Source organism: Battus philenor, unplaced genomic scaffold (assembly GCF_028537555.1).
Source record: "Battus philenor isolate CCGP_79_NKW_IND1 unplaced genomic scaffold, ilBatPhil1.0.hap1 SCAF_3, whole genome shotgun sequence".
Classification (NCBI taxonomy): domain Eukaryota; kingdom Metazoa; phylum Arthropoda; class Insecta; order Lepidoptera; family Papilionidae; genus Battus; species Battus philenor.
Window position 1 is genome coordinate 8,961,761 of NW_027181693.1, and position 23,209 is coordinate 8,984,969.

The 23,209-nt window shown below is 32.6% G+C and overlaps 1 protein-coding gene across 2 annotated transcripts in view; it reads left to right on the plus strand.

Moving 5' to 3' along the window:
- The first annotated feature begins 842 nt into the window (after nucleotides 1–842).
- The window catches only part of bbg (big bang), a 47,751-nt gene continuing 25,384 nt past the window's right edge, over nucleotides 843–23,209 (plus strand). For both annotated transcript variants that reach the window (XM_068770565.1, XM_068770567.1), the window contains exons 1-2: nucleotides 843–927; nucleotides 14,595–16,350. In XM_068770565.1, the coding sequence (XP_068626666.1) occupies nucleotides 14,645–16,350 (1,706 nt within the window). In that variant the 5' untranslated portion in view covers nucleotides 843–927; nucleotides 14,595–14,644. The remainder of the gene's footprint in view (nucleotides 928–14,594; nucleotides 16,351–23,209) is intronic.

Here is a 23,209-nt window from a genome sequence, read left to right on the forward strand (position 1 = left end):
AAATATCGCATTCTCATATTTTAACTTCGAAATTTAAAGAAATGTTAGAAATATTAGAAAGAGGATTTTACTTTGCAAAGTAGTACATTATTTAAATTCATAACAATGCTTCGGAACTTGCGCTGAGAATAGAGAAGCCAATACAATAAGAGCGACCGTATGATCTAATTGAATTAGGATTGTTTGCTGGCTTCAGTTCTTCGGTTGTCAGTCGAATGGCTACGTTCGCCTTCGAAAGTGATTTTTGGCTATCCAAGTTTTCTCGACCTGACTTACACTGTTGCCCGTTGCGTTTGCTGATTCCGTGGGTGGAAGGTGGCAGAACGCAGAGGGAGCTTAGCTTCATTTCCTTCAGCGTAGCTCTAAGGCTCCCTTGCAAGCCTCAGGTAGAGCTGGTACATACTGCAATTTCACCGGACTGGGAGGCTGCCTGGGATCGTCTTGACGGATGCTCCATGGTCGGTTACTTTTACCTGGATAATATTACTACTAGTTCAGGAAGCTCATATCTAGAATGATTGGGGGTTGGCGACCCTTGTGATACACGAACCGACCTCGTTTCCGCCGTCGAAGTTTGTCGTGTCTCGCGGCATAGAATGTGAAACTTTCTTCGAGATCGAACGCAGTACGGTGTCAAGTGCGATTAAAGCGAACATTGTGGCAGGGCGCCGGGCGGCGGGCGGTGAGAGCGCGGCCCGGTTGCGACCGGTCGGCCCCACCGGCGCGCGCGCACACCACGCTCCGCGCCGCCGACGTCGCGACGCCCGCTCGCTGCACCGCACGCCGCACCATTGCGAACGCGAATTGCCTTCGCCTCGTCTGCTCATGCCAGTGATCATGTTATAACCGTCGATAGTGCTACTAACTCACAGTGACCGTGAATAACAATTTTTCGCTTAATTTTATTGCGATCGTCGTCATATTTCGGTAAGTTTTGATCTTATTATTTATATAAATAAACAGGAGAGATGTGTTGGGTGGTCCGGCTTTTCGCCGGGTAAGTCGGTCGCGCCGCAGCGTGCGTCTAATGCGATTAAGGACGCGCCGGGCTGTGCTCCCGGTCGTCCCAGCCGCGCCCCTCGCTCCGCACTCCGCACTCCGCACCCGCACTGCCTACTTGCGCTTGCCGCAATACCCGCCCGCCGTTACTCTTCCCTGTTTTCCTTTTCCCGCCCGCCTTTATATTCTATCACACGAATTTTAATTCGAATAGACCGGTCCTCTCCTATTTCTAATATCCATTTAGCTTAAGGTCATCGGAGAAGCGGTTCACGCCTTCCTATGACAACCATAGTAACCAAGTACATAGCAATTAGTTCTTTTTTTAATTAATTTGTTCGTGAATACCGGATTCGCGAGCCTATCGAAGCTGTATAAGCCAGAAAGGCTAACAGTGCCCTAAAATGTAGTAGTTAAAAATATTTAACATTCAACTTATCTGATAAATAAAGCGTTTTTAAATGAAATCTTTGAATTGCTTCATCATCATATCAGCTGATAGAGGCCCACTGCAAGGTTTAGTTCTCTATCAAAGATCGCCCCTATGATTTGTCTCGCTCTTGGTTTTAATTTAAGTGTGTATTTAATAACAATATGAATTAAACCATAATCTGTGGCAGCAGTTAATGTAAACAGCAGAGCTATGTTTTTAAAAATTGTTAACGTTATTTTTCATTACAGTGCGTAATACGCGACAATAAAGACTGTTATATAATATTATCATCTAAGTGGTCATGTTAAGAGTGATTCATTTTACTGATTAAAACAGTAATTTTCTAAGTGAGTCGCACTTAATTTTGTTCAGTGGCGATAAAGATTATTTTAAGTGTCTGTTTTGCTTGTTTTCTTCCATTTAAATGTGACTGCAATATAATGATAGAAAGTGTATACGGAATAATACGTGAAATCATTATTATATCTATAACAAATTTTGAGCTTTTCGGAAATTACAAAGTACTAGGTCTGCCCGCTCACTCGTTGCTGTTTCATGTAATTAAAAAAAACCTGAACCATAAGGCGGTTTTGATACCTCATTAAATTGATAAAAAAACTAAGTAGTATATATATATTAATAATTAAATTTTCTCGGCGGCTGTATGGTTTCTGAATATTCGATATAGTACAGACAGACCGACAGACACAAATTCACCTTTATTCATATATATATATGTACATTCTTCAATTCTATTGTATCTAAGAATTCTATTCTATTGGTTCTAAATATCAAACTTTTTGTATTAGTTTTCCTAAAACAACATTAACTAAAATAAACTATGATATGTCATGAAATGTGTGTCTACATGATATGTATCTCTATATATTACTATACTAGACCTAATCCTAGAGCGAAATTCAAGTACCTGATTTGTCGAAAAACCATTTAACTTCACCAAAAAGGCACTATAAATTCGAAGGTCGTCATTATCAATAAATCGCGTGTTAAATTAATAAATTTCATTTGCATTTAATATTTAATGTCGATAAATATTACTAAATATCATTACAATCAAAAATTTCTACACGAGGTTAAGTTAAAAATTGATAAAAGCTATTTCTAATTATGAAATGGTTATTATATAAAATTACAATACTACAGTACAGTACGTACATTTTCATATAATCTATCGTTTATTAGCTTAAAATCGCAGCGATATTCACAAACTGTTAATACACTAATACATAAATGTTAATAAACGGTCAATGTTGTCTAGCTGTGTGAGCGAGGAGAAAGCTATGGTCTCACAGTTTCTGCTTGCGGTTATAGATCAAAACAGTTTATTTATAAATAATACAATTTTTTTTAAATGTTACAATTAAAATTTAAGATGATTGATGAGATAGTTCATAAAAGTTAGTTTTTGTTTAGCGACAGGCAAGTTGTGTTATTACAAAAGAATGCACTGTCTGGTATGTTGTGGGAATTTTTGCAACTTTGACCCTCACGTCAGATGGCATCCGCCATAACAGTTTAGTATCATTGGATGCAATATCATTGATGTGAATACGTAGTATTTAACCTGAGAGACCCGACACGTTTTGTCTAAATAGGTCAATAGCTGATTTCGTTAATTTGACTTGTTATTAAAAGTCAAATTCATATGTATGATGAATGTTCAGCTTGTAAGTTTTACTCTGTGGCCGGTGAATAATAATAAGACAGTTTCAACGTAAGTTGTTAGAAAATATTCGATTCATTGAGTGTGGCAAACTGGCTTTTAGTGTTATTTGCTATTGGCCGGACGGTGCAGGATGTTAACCTTTTGGATTGGGTCGATCTCTTTAAAATAGAGATTGGAATGTTATTACAAATAACCTAGGAAATGATAATAAAAAAAAAACTGTAAAACATTTGGAAGCCGGGTCGACGATATTTTCAATATAAATGAATTAAGGTATTATATTTAAAATTTTAATAAAGTTATAAAACGTCTTTTACAAAACGTAAATGACATTTTAATTTAAAATAGGCTAAATCAAATATTTTTTTGTTTAATGAAACTATAAAGCGATCGTGTTGGTCAGCCATGGTAAATGTCTGATGTCATAACGTCAACGCCCACCTCGATCACAGCTTAGATTATTCATTCGCATTCTTGAATTTATTTTAAATTTACAATATAGTAGATAAAATATGTCATAAGGCTAACCTGTATGCACTGTACATGTATATAAATAACCATGATTTTACACGTTTGAATTATTAAAAAAAATGTATTTATATATGATATAAAATTTGTAATAAATTTCGCGACTGGTTTACTTTGCCTGCTATGGGTGTGTCTATCATTAAAAAAGACCGAATGTTTACGTTGAGTAATAACATTTATAACAAATTTAAGATAGGTTTGAACCTCCGGATTCTATATAAAATTAATACAAGAATTTGACTACATAAAAAATGTTTTGTTAAGCCTGTTTCACGACCTTCTTATCATAATATGGCGTTTAAGAGCTAATATTGTTTTTGTTTTTAAAGAATTGGTGAATGAAGAAAATATTAATCTAAAGAGACGTTTACTTAATTTTTTATTTAAGTAGACTTAGTGTGTAGTTAAGTGCTGTTTTAGTTAATATTTTTGCATGATTTGAAAAGAATAACATAACATTGATTATGAGTTATTTTAATGCAAAATCATGTCACTGGTGAGATATTAAGTAAGTTTATTTGTCACGATTATTTATTTACACCAGTTATATGGTAATTTTAATTGTAAGTTCTAGATATTGTTAAGAAGATGATAAATTTTCTTGATAGATTTTATTGCAATTAACATTTAAATTTCTTTACTCCAAATAAGTAATAATAACAATTTACTATAGAATATCTCAAAAAAGAATATCAATTATTGAATTATATATACGTAGTTTCGCGTCTAGGCCGTGTTTACTATGATGGATGATAGTTCTTTCGACTGAGCTACGGGTGTACGAGATTTTGTGCGGCTTATGAGGCATCGTGAAAAAAGTGATTGTTAAGCCAATGAGTTTAAATTTTTGCTACTTCGGGATCCATTGTTAAGATCATAGTAGCTCCACGAGTCGATTTATATACAAGATGGATTCACTGAAGAGGGGTTTGGAAATTAGCCGAGCGGATTGGCATATCGAAGTGGTAGTGGACCACATAGGCCAAGTAGCTTAAAGGTTCTGGAGTTGAGACTACGGATCAGCAAGCGCAACGTAGGACTTCCCCTTAGAAAGTAGACAAAGGACTTTGTTAAGGTCGTTAGAAGACGTTGAATAAAGATCGCTTGGAAACTATGTTATTGTAAATGTATGAGAGAAGTCCACATTCAGTGGAGGTTATACGACTGAAATGATGATGTACTAAGGTTTCGCCCTCCTCGGCGTGGTGCGGAGAGTAATTTTGTATTTCAAAAGTGTGTGCAAAATAGAATTGCTTACGATCTAGAGAACAGACAGTTCGTTACGTATTACTTTTTAACAAAAAAAAATATTTCTGTTGCTGTTTAATAAAAACACTAACATTTACGTAATAGTAAAGAGAATTTTTCAGTACAATATTAATGTTAAGTTTTTGTATCTAGTTCCTAGAATAATCTAGATAAATCTAATCAGTAAATTATGCAGTGTAATTGTACCGAATAAGCAGTGGTAGCCCAGCGATTGAGAACTGGGACTTGCGATCGTAGGTCACGAATTCGATTCCCTGGATACAATCTTATATATACTTTTTGCATTAATTACATAGAATTGCTATTTCGATGTTTCTAGAAGATGGGCAGCACCATCTTCTGCATCCCATTATACAATACTGCAATCGCCTACCCACTAGTTAAGTGTGGCAAATATGGTATATTTTCCCATAGATTTCTTTGGGGGAGGACTATGCCTTGTAGTGGGCTTGAAGCTCAATGGACTGAAGTGCTGTACATTAATAGTATCGGCACTATGGTAACTAACAAAATCTTAGAGAAATAATAAATATTTTTTTGATATTCTCATTTTCTATTTTTATAAAAGTTAAGAATAATATTAAACCATAATTTTACAATAAGTTTTTGTTTACAGTATGTACTTATAGGAAGTCGGGAAATAATAATGCGTAAAACAAACTAATTTAAGACAGAACAATGATCCCTATCATTGCTCTGTTTAGTGCGCGTAGAGATGTAAGGATACGTTATCAGTCTTATTGTTGTTGTGCTTAGTTATCACTTTTGGACATATTTTGGAGACACATTATCTTGATAATGCCGCCGCAAGCGTACTTTCGCGACAGTGCGCCAACAAACAGCCTCTTCGTCATCTGATAAAGACTTTTTAAGATCTTATAGCAAAATAATTTCTTTTTAATGCTATTAACATTTAAACAGCGCTGAAACATTTTATTTTTGAATACTGTCAACATTTGTGTTTTTAAAAATGCAAATAGTTGATTACCTTTTTTGAAAACGTGTATTATTTTTTTATTTTGAAAGGTATGTGCTTAGTATTCAATCAACAATAAGTTACGGACCCGCTGCTACATTTTACTGCTCTACAAGATACTATAAAATAATAGAGACAATATAAAATAACATAACAGTGCATATATTTAGAGACTGAAAAATTCCCGTCACCAATGACCCATGTTTCAATATTCACCATATTCCTCATCACAAAACCAACTGTGTACTTTTGTCCATTGGACGGTGTACCACCCGATAACCAGAAAGTTTGATGCAAAGATGCCCGAGTTGTACATTTTTGGTAACTCTACCAGTACTTCTAAAAGTGAAAAATTATACAGAAAAAATCACAGTTTTATTTAGAATTTATCTGGACGTTCCGATTAATTGTAGTTTAATTTTATTATTTATTGACAAGGCGGATCTCTAAGCAGACTGTCTGTTGTAAGTTTTGTTTGTTACTTGACTACTCTTTGCATATGTTATTAATTAAAAGGATTGTAGTTTAAGGTTGTCGTTAATACGATGTGACCAAGGCTGTGTTCGCTTATAATAGGTTATATTTTGCGCTGTAGTGTTTCCACTACTGGACATATGTTCATATTCCTCTGGTTTGGTTGGTTTTTGGACGCCACCTGCATCCAGCGTCTGCCGATAATCTTAACTAGGTCAATCGTCTGTCCACCTGGTGTGCAGATAGTCTCTACTACAGAACATTAAGGCCCTATCGGCCTGTGCTTTTGCGGTCAGCCCACTGTCACATCTGTCACTTGTTATCTTAATAAGTTGAGATGACCGCTGTGCTATCACGGTAACTTTTGTAAGTCTACGTATCTTCTCATTTCAGATTCGATCTCGTAGTGGAATCTCGATTACAGCCTTTTCCACGGCTCGTTCAGCGACTATGAGCTTGCCAATGAGTGCCAATGTGTTACAAACAAACATGTTAAAACTCTAGAATAGGTTATAGAATCTATAATATATAGATATTAGTTTACCAAAAAACATAAATAGATGAAAATAAGTAATAGTATAGTATATTGAAAAATGTAAGCTAATATATATATACATATTACGGTGTTCGTAATATATCTCTGCGCATATTTTTTAGACAGGCGATAGGGTTTATTACTCCAGTATTTATACTAGCTACGTCGTTTTCAAACCGTAGACAAATGATGGTTACACTCTATTCTTAAAAGTCCTAGAGGAACTTGTTCTCGGTGGTGGAAGGCCTTTAATAAGACTTACTTATGAGCGTTTTTTTTTCAATATTTGGATGTTATAAAAACTAGAATAATAACAAGTGAAACACGCCTGATCAAAATCATAATTCAGGTTTGTGCACTGAACGAAGATTGTTCAGACCTCAGATTCGTTTTGTGAACGTCTGTGACGTGTTAGTCGTAGAATGGCTATGTAAATGTCGCGTGCCAATAGAGTCACAGGTTCGAAAGTCAGTACCAATAAATTGCAAAATGCTTAGAAAATATATCATTTTACATAATAACGGTAGGAAGATGTTGCACACACATTTTTCGCCAATAACTTCTAAAACTAATCGGTTAATAATATGCACATGCATATTAATGAACGATAGGAAATATTTATGGGTTTTGACCTTGCTCTTATGAATATATTTACTGGTTTCTCACCGGTCCGTGTCGCTTTAAAAGCAACATAGACAGGTATTATCAAACGTTAAAATGTTTTATAATCTATGAGACAAGAATATTACTTTTTACACAATATTTTTGTAAGCGGGTGCAATTTGGCATAAATTTACACTACTAAATAATTTAAAATGAATTTACAAGATTTTTATTTATTATTAAGTTCTTCACAGCTCACAATTCATATACAATAGATATAGAACTAGTATATAAAAAACATAAATATTAATAGATACAATACGCCAACTACGAAGTACACATTATTATCTATTCAAATTTAATTACGATTGCACATTTAAAAGAAATCAAACAGATGATAGGCGTGTATGTTAAGATATGTTGAGTATATTTTTGATTTTATAATTGTTATATATAATTATTATTTATTGTATACAGTAAACAATATATAGGACATAGTATATAGTACGCATCGTATGTAATTTAAAGGTCCTATATAAACAAATTATTCTTTGGTGTAGTGAATTTTTTTTTACAGCATTATAATATCCGATGTATCAGTAACAGGAAATAACCGATTATACATTGGTGTACACAAAACTAGAAATCTTTCGAAAACACGCGCGGAGTCTTCGATTGTTCCGCGGCAACACTTTTAGATGTCAGATAAGTTTACAAACAATACGTTTTCGTTTGAATGAAACAAACGGCCTGCAATTGCAACCAGCGCTAGCACGGACTGGGGCAATAAATATGGCGGGCAATCAGTTGGCGGGCGCACGCTCCACGGCAGTTGCCTTACCGCGTTGCACAATCACCGAGGATGCTCTAATTAGATGGCTCCGACCATCGCTCGCTGCGGTCGAGCCTCGTTACTCGCTACTAATTTTATACGCGCCCGTCGATAATGAATACGTCGATGTAAAACGGTCATTAAGATTAAGCTGTTGGATGTGAAAAAAAAATTAAGTAACCGCATACTGATTCACATAACACATTGCATATTCGAAGGTGCGCAATTTGTTCAATCACAAAAAGTTGTTTCATTGAAAGATCGAGATACATCGGCTTTTTTTGGTTTTCGAATCATAATGGGATTTAAGTAACTAAAAAGTGCGTCCGGTTGATACTTGCTTTACTAATTGGATTTCATAAAAGACGGTCTTAACTTGTAATTGAGCTTGTTTTTGGTCGAAACATGGAATGTACGAGTCTTGTCTTTTTTGCAAACAAATATTTGATTTTGATAAAGTTTGAGCATCATTTTCATTACCTCATAGAGGTAACTCCGTGGATCACGGTTCATACTGAAGAGAAAACTTTCACTCTCTAGCGCTAAGAGGAATATTGCAATTGAGGCGGTCATGTTTACCCAGTAATATTTTTATGGACTTATTGATTTATCCATATTACTTTTGTAAAAAAATTATATTGATAATTTATAAATATGAAGATATATCAGTGTTAAAGATATATTATAATATAAATATTAAAATTCATAATTTAAATATGAACATGTTACATAGACATAACAATTTATTTCCCTTTTACTGTACTCGGGCACGCGTTGATTTGTTCCATTCAGGGTATTTTACCCGATTTTATTCGCAAACAAAAAGGAAAAAAAAAAATAAAACGCTTTACGGACATACATAACGTTGCGTCATTAATAGATTTCTGTTCACAATTTTTACTACATAATAAAAGGGACACTGAATCTTTTAGTATTTACGGAATATACAATTATAAATGTTTTAGTTATAAAACGATATTGTTAAAAGTTACTTTAACTATTGCTGAATCAAACTACTGCGTTGTCGGTATAATTGGTTTTATGCTTTCATTTATATTATTACTAAATGTTAACTAAAACAGTAGTTAATAATTATATTTATAGCTTAATGTATCATATATAGAGATGTTATGTGTAAATTTTTTAAAATATTCGCAACATTGATAATCTCATGGCGTCGTGTAGTCGCAAACTATTACGACATTAAACCTTACTATGGATTCTATAATCTAATCAATTGAATCTAGGAACACTTGTGTATTGGTATAAGTATAGTCATTACACATTTTCATCCATAACTATACAACTGGCGTACTGCCTTAGAGATTTCATTTACTTTCTTAAAGGGTTCAGTGTTCAGGTACGATACCTGTTAGAGGAATACATTTTTGTCATTTTTTTTTGAATTGCCATGCACTGCTGCCCAAGTAGCATTTGCAGATACCGCGGGTTCGAGGGGTCAAGGCTCTTAAGACGTTCAGCTTTCTTAGGTAGAGAAGCTCAAGAACTTCCTGGAAAGCCTCGGCTCCAGCCACGGCATATTATAATTTTATCGATTAAGAGGCCGCCGAGCTCTTACATAATATATCAGCTGACGCATTAAGGAGAAATTAGGCTTAAAAGGCCCCACCAGGATACCTCGGCCTCGGTTGTTACTCGTCAATAATACGCATTTATCATTCCGAATCAAGGAAACCCGAGAGAGCCGAACCATGACTTGATCAGCTACTGTTACCTTGCTAACATAACCACTTTGGGGATCGTTAGCGCTGGAAGTAGAAGTTGCGTAAGAAACTGCAGCAACGCTTCTGTATAGAATGATCGCTTGTGTGATATATAAATGTTTGCATGTCATTTATGTAACAGACAATATTCTGTTAAATTATTAGCAATATTTGATTCGATTTTGGCACAAGAATTTCTTAATTATAGAGTTTTGTTGGTTATTTACATAAAAAGTACTTAACAAAGAATTGGATATATGTTAGTTTTTCAATGAGCTTCTAACATACATAAAATAAAGTTAAAATATTTGAAATAGTTCATATAATATGTCTCAGGCAAGTATCAGTAGCGGGTTTTGGCTGTCTGAAATATGATTTACAGCCAAATAATTTAATAAATCGTTTATCTTTCCTTGTATTAGTATTTTAATTTGACGGCAACTCCTTTTTGATTTTGCATATAATTATTGCACATATATTATGCATATATAATTTATTGTTATGCGGAGTAAATATTTTTAATTATATTATGGTGACAAATTGGCTATCTTACACTAGATATTAAATAACTATGTGAGCTATGGATTTAAATATTATATTTTTTGACCATATGTATATGGAGTTAAGTATTACTTTTTGTATTAATTATGCATGTAGTACGCATTTTATTAGCTGAAATTGCCATCGTTTGAGGTTAATGTTTTTTTAAAATGAGAACGAATGTGTCAAAAATAATCCGCCTCAGGTTATCTATAGTGCAGTATTATAAGCTACATTTGGAAAACCGTTAAGATCTCATTAAGATGCGGGACCGGTTATTTATATATACGGTTCCTTTCGGTTATTTTAATGTTATTATTAACAAATGTTCAGTCAATTGTAGTGCAAATGTTAAATAAAGCTATCTTTGTGCTGTAGGGTTAAATACGAAGTAATATTAACGAAAAGTCTAATAATACTGATTCACTGTTCATTTAAACTAAGGCGTGATAAATGAAATAATAAAAATACATCACTCGTTAAATTTAGTTGCAGTTTTAAATTTGGCACGTTTACCTTAATCACAATAACCTACTTCCGTATTCCGTGCAATTATCTGATGGTGTAAACACACAAATTTAAAATCGATTTGTATCAATAGTAAAATAACATAATATGCCTAGTTTGATATACTATTTTTTTTGCACTTTTTTGTACGCATAAGCATTATATTTATATAGGCATATATATAAGCATATATTTTACTCCTGTCATTTGTCAGCAAAAATAGTACCTGTTTCCAAACAACGTGTATAAAGTGATCACTCAAAAAAATTTATTTTTTCCTTTGGAATGTGATAGATGAATGGCAGCAGGCAGCACAAAGTCTACTAGGACAGACAGAAAAAAGGTGATTTAATTTAACATGTAATAATCTGAATTTTAAAAATGATGTTCTTACTTTGTTATCATTACGATGTTTATTATTTCAGAAACCATTGATTTTTTTTTTTCGATTTGATGTACAGTATATTAATTTATTGCACATGAGTTATACATTCACCAATTTAAAACTTTTATATATATAACGAATCATCCTGTATGTATTAATTTTAAATACAGAAAGTTAATTCTTATAGTAATAGCCGATTTTTTTTATTTTACAACAAATTAACAAATAAAGTCACTATATAGGTGTTAATTTACAACTACGTATATATGGTATTTATTTTTGTATTTACCAAAGGAAAAAAAATGCTATTTATTGTATCACCAACTAACAAATTCTTTATAATGAAAATACTAACCTAAGGAAGGACCCTTTTTATTTTTTACCAAGTCTAATTTATTAAAGTGCTAATTATTTACTGATAATATTCTAGAATCTTTAAAAGTTTAGGTCCATTTAAAAAAAAATTCTATTTCTATTTTTGAGCAGGTTCGTTAATTGATTCAATTCCGGATCATTGACCAAATTCCTTAGCAATGCACTTAAATATAAAAAGGTGTTATGTAAATAGACCGGTCCGTAAATCTTAAATAAAAAATTATACCATTGCTTGACATATCAGCATTTACAATATTTGATTCTACGAATTTTATTCAAATAACAAATATTTTTAATTTAGTCACGTCAATACTTATATAACGTTTGAGTAATTATTTAGTCTATTATTTTTGGAATTCCATTTTGTTTTTAACATCGATGTAAAGAACATGTTGTAATATTTAATTTAAATCGTCAAAGAGGATGAGAAAACTGTTAGACTGATAATAATTTGACACCAAAACTGATGCATTGCATGTTCGATTTTAGTTCGATAAAATTTGGGTTTTGCGTGTCTGTTTGCTTCTGTGAATTTCATTTAGTAATGAAGCACGCAAGCTTTTGAGGTAAAAAATACGAAGGATAAGTAAATGGCGGGACAGAATATTATACATTTAGTAAACGGGTCGGATTGGGAAAATAGTCTTAATTATAATTTTAAATAAAAAAAAATATATAAGTACAATAGTATTTTTCCTTTATTCTTTAAAAATAAATGTTTTTTTTTCCGTTGTAAATACATTATTACTTGTTTTTTTTTTTAAATTATTACTATCAGAAAAAATTTCAAAATATTTATATATTGTTCGATTAATTTAATAGTCATAAGTGTACCTGAATATTTTTAATGGAAAAGTCGCCAAACTGGACTTGATCTTTTTCTAGAGGCAATATATTAAGTAGCGCATTGCGGTGTCACAGAAGACATCTCAAAATTGTGATATTGAGTCTTCAGCGAAGATTTTTTTTATGTGAGTTTTTTCGGTAAAACATACTAAAGGCAATAAAAGGCGTATCTGTAATAACGATGAAATATAATGTTTTTTTTTCTTAGTAAATTTTAAAACGGTGGCAAAGCAGTGTAATTTCGTAGTTTGCCTACTTGTTCATGAACTGTGTAATTGCCGTGTTTCTTTACTATAACGTACTCGTACCTACACTAAGTTACGTTTGCGAGTCACTAGCGCAAATTTGTAAAAAAAACTCTTTTGAAGTTATTAAAGAAATATTTCCCACTTTTCGTGTAACTTATAAATCATTGTTAATTGGATAATACTGAGCGTAAGAAGTTGTTATCCTAACTTAAATTGTTGAGCTAATTAGATAAACAAACGCAAAATCATCTTTTGATTTTTTTGAATAAAAACAAAAGCTATGTCTGTATTAATACAAAAAAACAAAAAACTAATGGTGGATAGTGAAACATCAATAAACCGAGAAAATGCTTATGCCAATTTTCTATATATGTTTTATTTCATTAAGATAATTATAGGATGTATTTTAATAATTCGTACGAAATAATACACCATGAAAACAACTCGCTTATTTACTTGTTCAATAAAAACGTTAAAGAAACCGACATACTAATTTTACGTTCGCTCTCATTTCGGGCAAATGCACACGAGGTCACTCACGAACCTCTCGCTTGTGATGTTTTCCCCGTTGCCGATTTCTTTTTAAATTATCTTAATTTGTATTGTCATCATAATAATGACAGTGTTCGTCAAAGTCATTACGGACTTAGTATCATTTGTATCAGAAGGGTTATTAGCCTCGGTCATCATCTCTGAAAATAAATCTTCGATTGATTTTTGATTAAAATAAATAATACTTTAATATCAATTTAACAAGACTTTTTTTATTAAATATATAACAAAAGAAATAATGATCTATATCTTTGAATTTAAATAACGACACAGGTTTAAAGGTTCCCAGTAGATCCCAAATTAGGCAGAGCCTGTTTTGGGAAACTGTAGAATATGTCCTTAGAAACAAATACGTAATATGCAACATAGGTAATTTTTTTTATTTAATATGAATAAGAACGATTCCTTAAATTATTATTTTTTGTGTAATTACGTTATTAATAGTATATAATTGTTCATGTCATTAATATAAAAAATAATAGCGGACCGTGAGAATGACAGGCCCTTCGGATGCGGGATAACGGGCCGTCGCCCCGAGCAATATGCTAATGCGCCGACCGTCGATCTCCGCGACCGCCACTGCATCGGTGCTTGCTTCTGGCGCTACTAACCCACATTTCGGCTCAATGATGCGACTGTTTGTGACCAACTCGTGGTCAAAAACCCGCGTTATACTTTCGCATCGATCGAAAGTTACATTGTCCGTAAATAGAATGTACGTAATTTGCTTCTACGTGTAACGAAATACGGATAACGTTCATCGTAAACTTTTCACTCAATAGGACCGGTTGTATTTTCGTATTCATGAATAGAGTTTGAAAAAAGGATAATTTATAATCGTATAAACTGTAAAGAATATTTTATTTATTTTTAATTAGGTAATAGCAATAGCCGTGGGTTTCGTTAAATATTTTTATAACGTAGCGTAACGGACCTCGATGTTTTCGATTTGGTTCATCTCGAAACATTCATTTCTAACGCAACAGTTAAAGAGAGAGGTTACGCAGAGCACTCATGCGCTTTGAGTCTCGCGCGCTTCGTTTTTTTATTACGCAAGCTTATGATGAATTTTTGTCTTCAGATTGCCACCAGTAAGCGATAATTGACAGCCAGCGGCGTGTGGCACGCGGCATGGAGGCTGTGGCGGCCGCTGAGGAATTCATCACAATAGTACCGGTGGGTGAGGGTAAGCCTGCCGTAAAAGCCTCGAATTTTGTTACAGTGCTAACAGTAGACGCAGCGCCTGGTGCTGCCGAAATTATTGTGCAAAGACCACGTGGTGCGCGACTCGGGCTCGGCTTAAAATTTGAAGGGGGATCAGCAGCTGCTGAAAAAGTAAGAAGACTTCTTGTTCAATCATGTGCGGAAGACAGCCCTGCTGCCAGTGCTTGCGCACCTTGGGGTAAACTGATACCCGGTGACGAAATTTTAGCCATTGACGGCGTAAGTGTTTCCGAACTGACAAGAATAGACTGTGTTCGTCGCCTGAAAGATTCCGATGAAACTTTAAAGCTTTTGGTGCGTCATTTTGATCCAAATGAAAAATCAGAACTCAATAAAATGGATTCTATGGAGGAACTCTTAAATTCTAATCAGACACCGGATGTTAACATGCAAATAAATCTACCGCCTCCAGTACCCCCTAGAAAATTGGGTAAGAAAAATTCCTTTAAGGATAAACAAACTCTTCAAACTGTTGGCGAACAAAACGCCCTTGTCAATATTGATTCGGCTCACAAACAATGTTCTAATGATAAAGAGAGCTTAGTTACAAGTCAGCATGTTGTTTCTTCAATTACTAAACTATCAAGAAAGTCTTCTTTTGATAGCCATATACACAGGCAAAATAAGGAAGGTATAGCTTGTCTAAAGAAAGGTTCGCCTGATGAAGTAAGACGTTTAGTCCGAAGATTATCAGATGGGAAGGTAATGCCTCCGGAAGCAGATGTGTATATCGACTTGCTGTCAAGTGAATGGGAACGTTGTTTGGTTATGGCTGATGCTGAATCTGATGACACAGGCAGTTCAATCTCAACAGTTGTAGATAGATTAGGATCGATGGCAAGTTCGGTTGAAAACAGTATCCCCTCAACCCCAATTATGCAACCTAAATCTTTCGATATACAAAAGGTTCTAAACTGCATTGAGAATATAGATTCAAATATATTGAAAGATATGACAAACAGTAAATTTTTAGAGAAAGGAATGGACTTGAAGAAAGAATTGAAAAAACTAGATAATCATACAAATGGTTTAGAAAGCGTTATTCAAAATACTCAAATAAAAGAAGACTCTTTAATACAACAGAAGAAGCAAAAGCAAGTTAATGATCGAAATAATAATTATACCATTCAAAACACTTCACGGAAAACAGACTCCACTGAAACCATCAAGCACGAGCAAGTTGATGTTCAATCTGATACAACAGCAGAAAAACCTAAGCCTATGCCTCGAAACACGAAAATTGAGCGATCAGTCAGCGAAAAAAAAAGAAAACCAGTTCCTCTTCCTGAAATTTTGCCACCGCCAGTTCCCGAACCCCTTCTTACCCCTACTAAGAAAACTTGCATTGAATCTTGGTTGCAGCGATCAGAAGCAGAAATGAATAATAAAATGGATGAAAAGTTTGATGAAAACATAACACCGGAAGTTTTGCCAAGACTCATTGATTTTGTTCCAAAAACCCAATTCAAAGATAATATCAACGAAACGCCTGTTTGTACAAGACCGACTACCGCACCACCACCGCCCCCAGTTGAAACTCGCGAGGACGGTTCCGGGGCGTCTCTCGACACTATTGGCGAGTTGGATGAGTCAAGTGACGTCACAGACAGCACGTGAGTATGGAAAAAAATTTAAGCAGCAATTAAGGACTAACAAACTTTAACAATAAATGTACATAAAAAAATCGTTAATTACGTTTACATTAATTAATAGCGGAAGAAAGCTTGCAACTTAAGTACTCCGGGGAGTATACATGCAAACAATATTTAAATAAAAATTAAATATTTATTATAAAAAAAAACATCAAAATCCAAAAAAATCTTTATTAATGCAGAATTTCGGTCGCATATAACTTATTTGATATTTTGTTAAGTACAGATTGACATTTTGAAATATATATTTTTTTCAAAAAAATGATTTTGAAGTTAATTACATTGATAGTAGGGAACGATTGCTTTGGTAGCGTTGAAAATACGCCTAAATGTATTTTATTCACATTCGTAATTATTATCTTATATACAGCATGATTTATTATAGGTGTCAAACCTTGAAAGGGGTTAATGAATATCGTATTTGTCAGCAAAAATCTTTAACGCTTTTACACCTTACTTCCAATCACTCTGTATAAAGTGATCATTCTGAAACTCGCGTCAGAATAACATCTCGCAGTACAACGTCTGAAAGGGCAGAAATTAAACAATTACTAATTTTAATATGTAGTAATCTGAATCTTTACAGCCCATTTTCGTACTATATTGTCACGACTATTAATTTTTGCTAAACCGGTGATTATTGGATGGGTTTATCTGATATTAATTGGCGTCAAATGAGCTATATATTCACCTTCTTTCAGTTTTTACATTAATAACCAATTGCTCTTATATTTGTTTCAAGAAATGGTTTTGTCTGCGGAGTATTAATTTATTTATAACCTCTTTAGTAAATGTTATATGAAGAAAATATACCAAAATATTGGTTTATTCGAAAACCAGTATTTAATTTATACATAATAAAATCTTGAATGAAATTTACAGTTACGTCTGCTAATCAGTGTACTCAATTTGATATACGGTATCCGTTACTATAGACATCTTTATTACAACATTATCGACAAACATAACAGGATACCTAATATTTTACTTAAAATCTTTTATTTAAATGTTCATGAATTATATATCATATAATTTATACATATATAAAATACATTATTTATACATGGAATGGCAAAATATGTATATGCCCGGATGTGATTTCCTTTTTTAAACAGTGTGATTGGTTATAGGTGTAAAAGCTTAAACGGGGTGTATGAATAGCCTTTTTGTCATCATCACTCTGTATAAAGTTATTATTCTAAAACTCTACTGGAACGCGACAATCAAACAACTTCTGGCAGTACAAAGTCTACAGGGATAAATAGTACGCAATAATTAATTTGAATACGCGGTAGTCCGAACTTTAATAACGCTTTTTTCTTACTATTATCTAATATATAAAATTCTCTCTCTAGGTCTGAGAATCGGCTAATATCTATTTTCTATACCCCTAAGTGATAAAGGTTGTTCACACTTAAAAATTTTTTTTATTTTTTTAACGAAATTTTTTGTTTTTATTTTTTTAAGATACAGCATACAAGAATACATACAACCATAAATTTTCACCCCTCTACGATCAACCCTTATTTTTTATTTGTAAATTAAAATATCAATTTTTTTTTGCAAAACAACGTTTGCGGGATCAGCTAGTAACATATAAATATTGTGTTATCATTACGTTATTTGTTAATTATAAAACCATAGACGTTGTGATATGGTGTACCATATATTAATTGACAAGAAACGAGTATACATTTACCAATATAAAGCTTTTACACCTGTAACTAATTACTTTGTATAATATCTGGCAGCTAGATTGCTGGAGGTGAAACTAAAAATTTTATTTAAAATTTTCGAAATATTTATTAAATATGTATTTCTCACAATTATTAATGTTTTTAAACTTATACTTATAATAGGGTTAATAATAAATGAGCAACCATGAAGGACTTGCTTGTCAGGAAAATTATTTCTACAACTAGTCTGCTGTTGGCGAAAGATCACAGACATTTTCGCCCAAAGGAAATAATTATTGGTTTCAAATTAATATCCATTCACAGACAACTAGAGTTAGTGTCATTAGAAAGAAATCAGTGATTACCTACAATTATTTAATATCATCGTAAATGAACGAGAATAGTGGTAATTAATGAAATAAGAAAATGAAAAAAGTTATCTGTTGTGTAATTTTTAATGTACAAAAATTCCTAAATTTTTATTGTAATTTATATTTCTGAAGTTTCCATGACATTATTTATAAACTTAATATAAAATTACAATTTTATATTAAATGCAGTTTATATTAAGTAATTTCGATTGACCTTAGTTTTTATTTATAATTATAGTTAATTTTATAATCTTAAATATATAATTGCACATTCTATATCATTAAACATTATATGTCTTTAAAAATTATCAAGTGATTCGATGTAAGAGGAACAACTCAATGATTGATGTATAATAACCTAAAGTAACAGATAAACTAAGTTTCCAAAAGATATTATATAATATTTTGAAACAATGCCAAATCAATTACAGATTGCAAACGATCTAGTAATGAAACCAAAAATGTACGAAATGTTATATCAATTTTGTTTATATATAAAAAAAATATCTTTGCTTCTGTTAAAACACATTTTATGTCTTAATTAATGTGGTTGAAAATTAGTAGGCAAGTTTGGTTATATGAACAGTCATAGAAAAGATTTATGAACGTAAAGATTTAGATGGAAGTCACTGCTTACATATTTTCCACTTAAAATACTACAGAAATTTAACAGTCAGAAAATGTATCGCACAATGAATCATTTTATTTTTGACAACGCGGATAAAACATTTTATTATTTCTTTACGAATTTAACGTATTTAAATTTTATCTTAACTACTTTTTTCGATTCGTATCCGAACGGTATAAGAACTACTACCACAGTAGTAATTGAGTAAAGAAGTTGTTTATGATAATCTTAATGTATTGAAATTTTCAAAGAATGCGTACGAAAATGGTGTTGCATTCGCCTCGAAAATTCGTTGATGTAGGGACGAAGTTACAAAGTATTTTCATTGTTTTCCTCGGTAACAATAGTTCTACCAGTTGCACAGGAACAACGAGTGGGATGAAAGAAAAGAATATTTTATTCAGAACGGCGACACACATGCAAAGTTTTCCGTATTCTCATGCAAACTAGCAAGTAACAATTGTGCGCTGCGAAGGCGGAGTGACTCGCGACCATTGCGCCCGCCCTCCTAACTCACCCTGGAAAAGCAGCCAGCCTTGCGCACCCTGCCATTGTTCCACGAACCTACATCTCCATACAGAAATTGTAAACTTTGCATTCAAAGCGATTCGGGGCACTTCATTTTCTGCGCCTTTAATACGATATTTGTATTTAGAATTTACCAATAGAATTACCAATTAGAGCTTACTAATTTGGAAATAGCAAGCGCTAATTGGGTCGCTGCGGTTTAAGTATTTCAAATTAAGCTCCGTTTCATAATCGGAGTGGGAAATATGTGTCCGATTGATTAATGATGAAACTAATTTATTTATGTTGTTAATTTCAATGTTTGAATGTAGTAATAATGCCTACCAATCTTGCTATATTTTCGTATTTTAAGTTTCTCAAAATAAGCAAAAATTCTCGTTATTAGTTATATTTTTAACTAATAAAATCTGAATTTCACTTAGCTACAATGGTTTAATAATCGATGTAGCTGCTAGCGGCAGAGGATTGGCAAGTCAAAGTTGCAATGGTCAAACTTCATCGCGCGGAATGGATGGCCGTTGTGACCTTGAGGTCTGGAGTAGGGACCACGGATCGGCAAGCGTAACGTAGGATGTGGTTGACAGACTTTATTAAGGTCATCGGAATACGTTGGATACAGGTCGTATTTAACCGCTCTTTTTCGAAATTTCTCGGAAGGTCTATTTCGAGCTATGGACGCCCTGTGGCTGAAATGATGATTACAGTCGATTGTAATCTTATAAATTCGCATCACAGATTTGTAAGCTAATTGGTAGTCAAAAACGGTAGAATCGCTATCGGTTTAAAACATTTAAATTACCAATATTGCAAAAACCATTGCAATAATAATTAATAAATGAAGTATCACGACTTTGAATATCTTAACCGAAACATTACACTGGAGTTGGTATTACATCTACACCGTAACCTTGCCTCTCGAATCGTAATGAGGTCGGAATATTTTAGTTTAACATTTGTAACTATGATCACCGAATAAATGGTTTGCTGTTAGCAACGGTTTCTTTATATTTTAAATTAAATCATATAAAATTTCCTTTGGTTTTTATACTTCTAATAGTAACATCTTTCTTCATGTTGCTGTAATGTTGTTGTAATAAAAATCTTACCGTCCGTTTTGAAACACAAAATGCATAAAATGTATTTTTGTCATTTTCAGACGTAATATTGGACTAGTGCAATAGCCTTTTTCTACTCTAATGAATTAGACCCATGACGCGGTGGTAATCAACTAGAATTTAAAAAAGGGTAATCTATTGATATGTAAGGAGATTTATTGATGTATAATTTTCTGATGCCAACGTAATGCCAATGTAACGTACAATGTTCGTATTTATTAAATTAATATAAATATTTAAATTTTTTTGTATAAAAATTAAGTACACACACACGTATATATGTATATATATGTACTTATGTATATATGTCCTATTAACTGTATATATATATATATATATATATATATATATATATGTATATATATATATATATATGTATGTATATATAAATATATACGCGTTTAACAGTTTAACGTATATACACTGGAAATGTTTTGGAACCAACATATTTTATACTTTCTTGTGCTAAAATAAAGGCGAAGACGGAATAACTTAAGGTACAGGCCGAGAAACATCTGTTACGAATATCAAATAAGTTGTACGTAGACAGCAAAAGTAGACCTTGCCAAACAACACCTGACACGTTCAGATTTGTGACAAAAACATTAAAATCGTTAAATGTTTAAACGTAAGTACTACTTTTACTTTATCTAAATTGGTCAAACGTTGTCAAGAAACGTCGTATCGATTTTAACTATGTGCATTAAATAGCTTAAATATTGAATACCGTACCAGCTCCAGGGTTAATGTATGTAATACACACGCAAAAAAATATTTTAGTTCACTTGGAAAATACCAGAAAATTTTATGGTAGAGATAAATAAACGAGGATGGTATTTTCTTGTATTAATAAATATGTATTATTTGCTAACAAAATAAATGAAAATAAAATCATTAAAGAAGACAAACATTTTTTGGAAACGCTTGTAAAATAAAAAAGTCTGTACGAATAACTAAACTAAAATAAAATATTACATTTTGCGTATTTTCACAGATTCATAAGACAAATATCCCACGGAGAATAATCAGAAAAACATTTCAATAATCTGTGTTGCATTTTAAAAATAAAAATCCGGCCATATTACTAGTTTATTATAAATACTATTATTACATAGTAATGACTAGAACAGTCAGCAATAAAGTCATAACACCGATGATTTAGTTCATTATAAAAAAAGGTAACGTGAAAAATGTTTTTAAGACCTACTTTTGAATATAAACAATCATTTACTTTTCAAAATGTAACATTTTTTAAGTATACTCAAACTTTTTTTGGCAATATAATTGCCATTAAAAACGTCTTGATTCTGTTAAGTAAAAGTAATTGTTCTCGTTTAGTATTCGGTCTTCTGTTTCATCGTGTGACAATTTCTGACGTGATAATCATAAGGTATATCTGGCATGAAATGACATTTTAACTTCAGCTCAGAAAACTATTTTTGTACTTGACCTGAATAAGCTTAAGTCTATGCTTTAAATATTTACATCAAATATGTATCGATGAGTTCGAAAAGGTACGACAACGAAGGGGTACACTGATCTAGGACCATATACATGTAATAAGAAAATAAATTCTACACATAGGTAGGTAAAATAATTAACTGAGTTTCCCGCATCTCTGCAGTGCGCAGATCTTTCTAATCGTTCAAACTACTTCACCTACTTGCCAATGCTGCAGAGTAAGTAGTTGGCATTCAAAAAGCAAACATACTTAATATACTACCGCTACTAACTTCTGTTTACGATAGGCAATTGTTTAAACTGCAATGGCATTAAGTGGTACGGAGTTTTGTTATTTTCCACGTGAGCTTCGATTCTCTGCTTTATGCAAAAGCATACAAAGGGTATGGAAAGTGAACAAAACGAATTGTTTTTATGGTCATTGGTAATTAGTAGTCATTAGTAATTCTAATATTTAATATTCTTTTCGGTAGTAATTTATTAATAGATTATCTTGTTTATTATACGAGACATTGTATTTCTTATTAAAACCTGTGCAACGAAGGCATCAGTCTTTAAAAAAACTATAAAAATTTACAAATAGTTTTAAGCACTTTAAAATAGGTTAAGCTGTTTTTATTATAAAATTGATTGATGTTAATTTGAAAATATGTCTAAACTATATTAAAGAAAAATAAATGATATATTTTCCAAGGATCATTATTGTTTAAAATAATTCTCAATAATTTTTTCTCAATGAAAATTGAAGTTCGCATTCTCTTCATGCCGAGAAATCGAGTTATGATCCAGCGTTCCAACTGGAGGTAGTACGAGTAATAACGTTCACGATTTGGCCTACATTCAAGTATTTGAAAGAGAAGCTTCGACCACAAGCGAAAATACGGGGCAGTGTGATAGCTCTTTTTTTAACTCTCGAAACTATCAAGTCGTAATTGATAGGTATATCATAAAGTAATTGATCGTTATCGTTCACATTGTCTTGTTGTCCCAAAATAGTGAGAGGCGTGTCTTTTGTAGGTGGGTACAAATTATAATAGATAA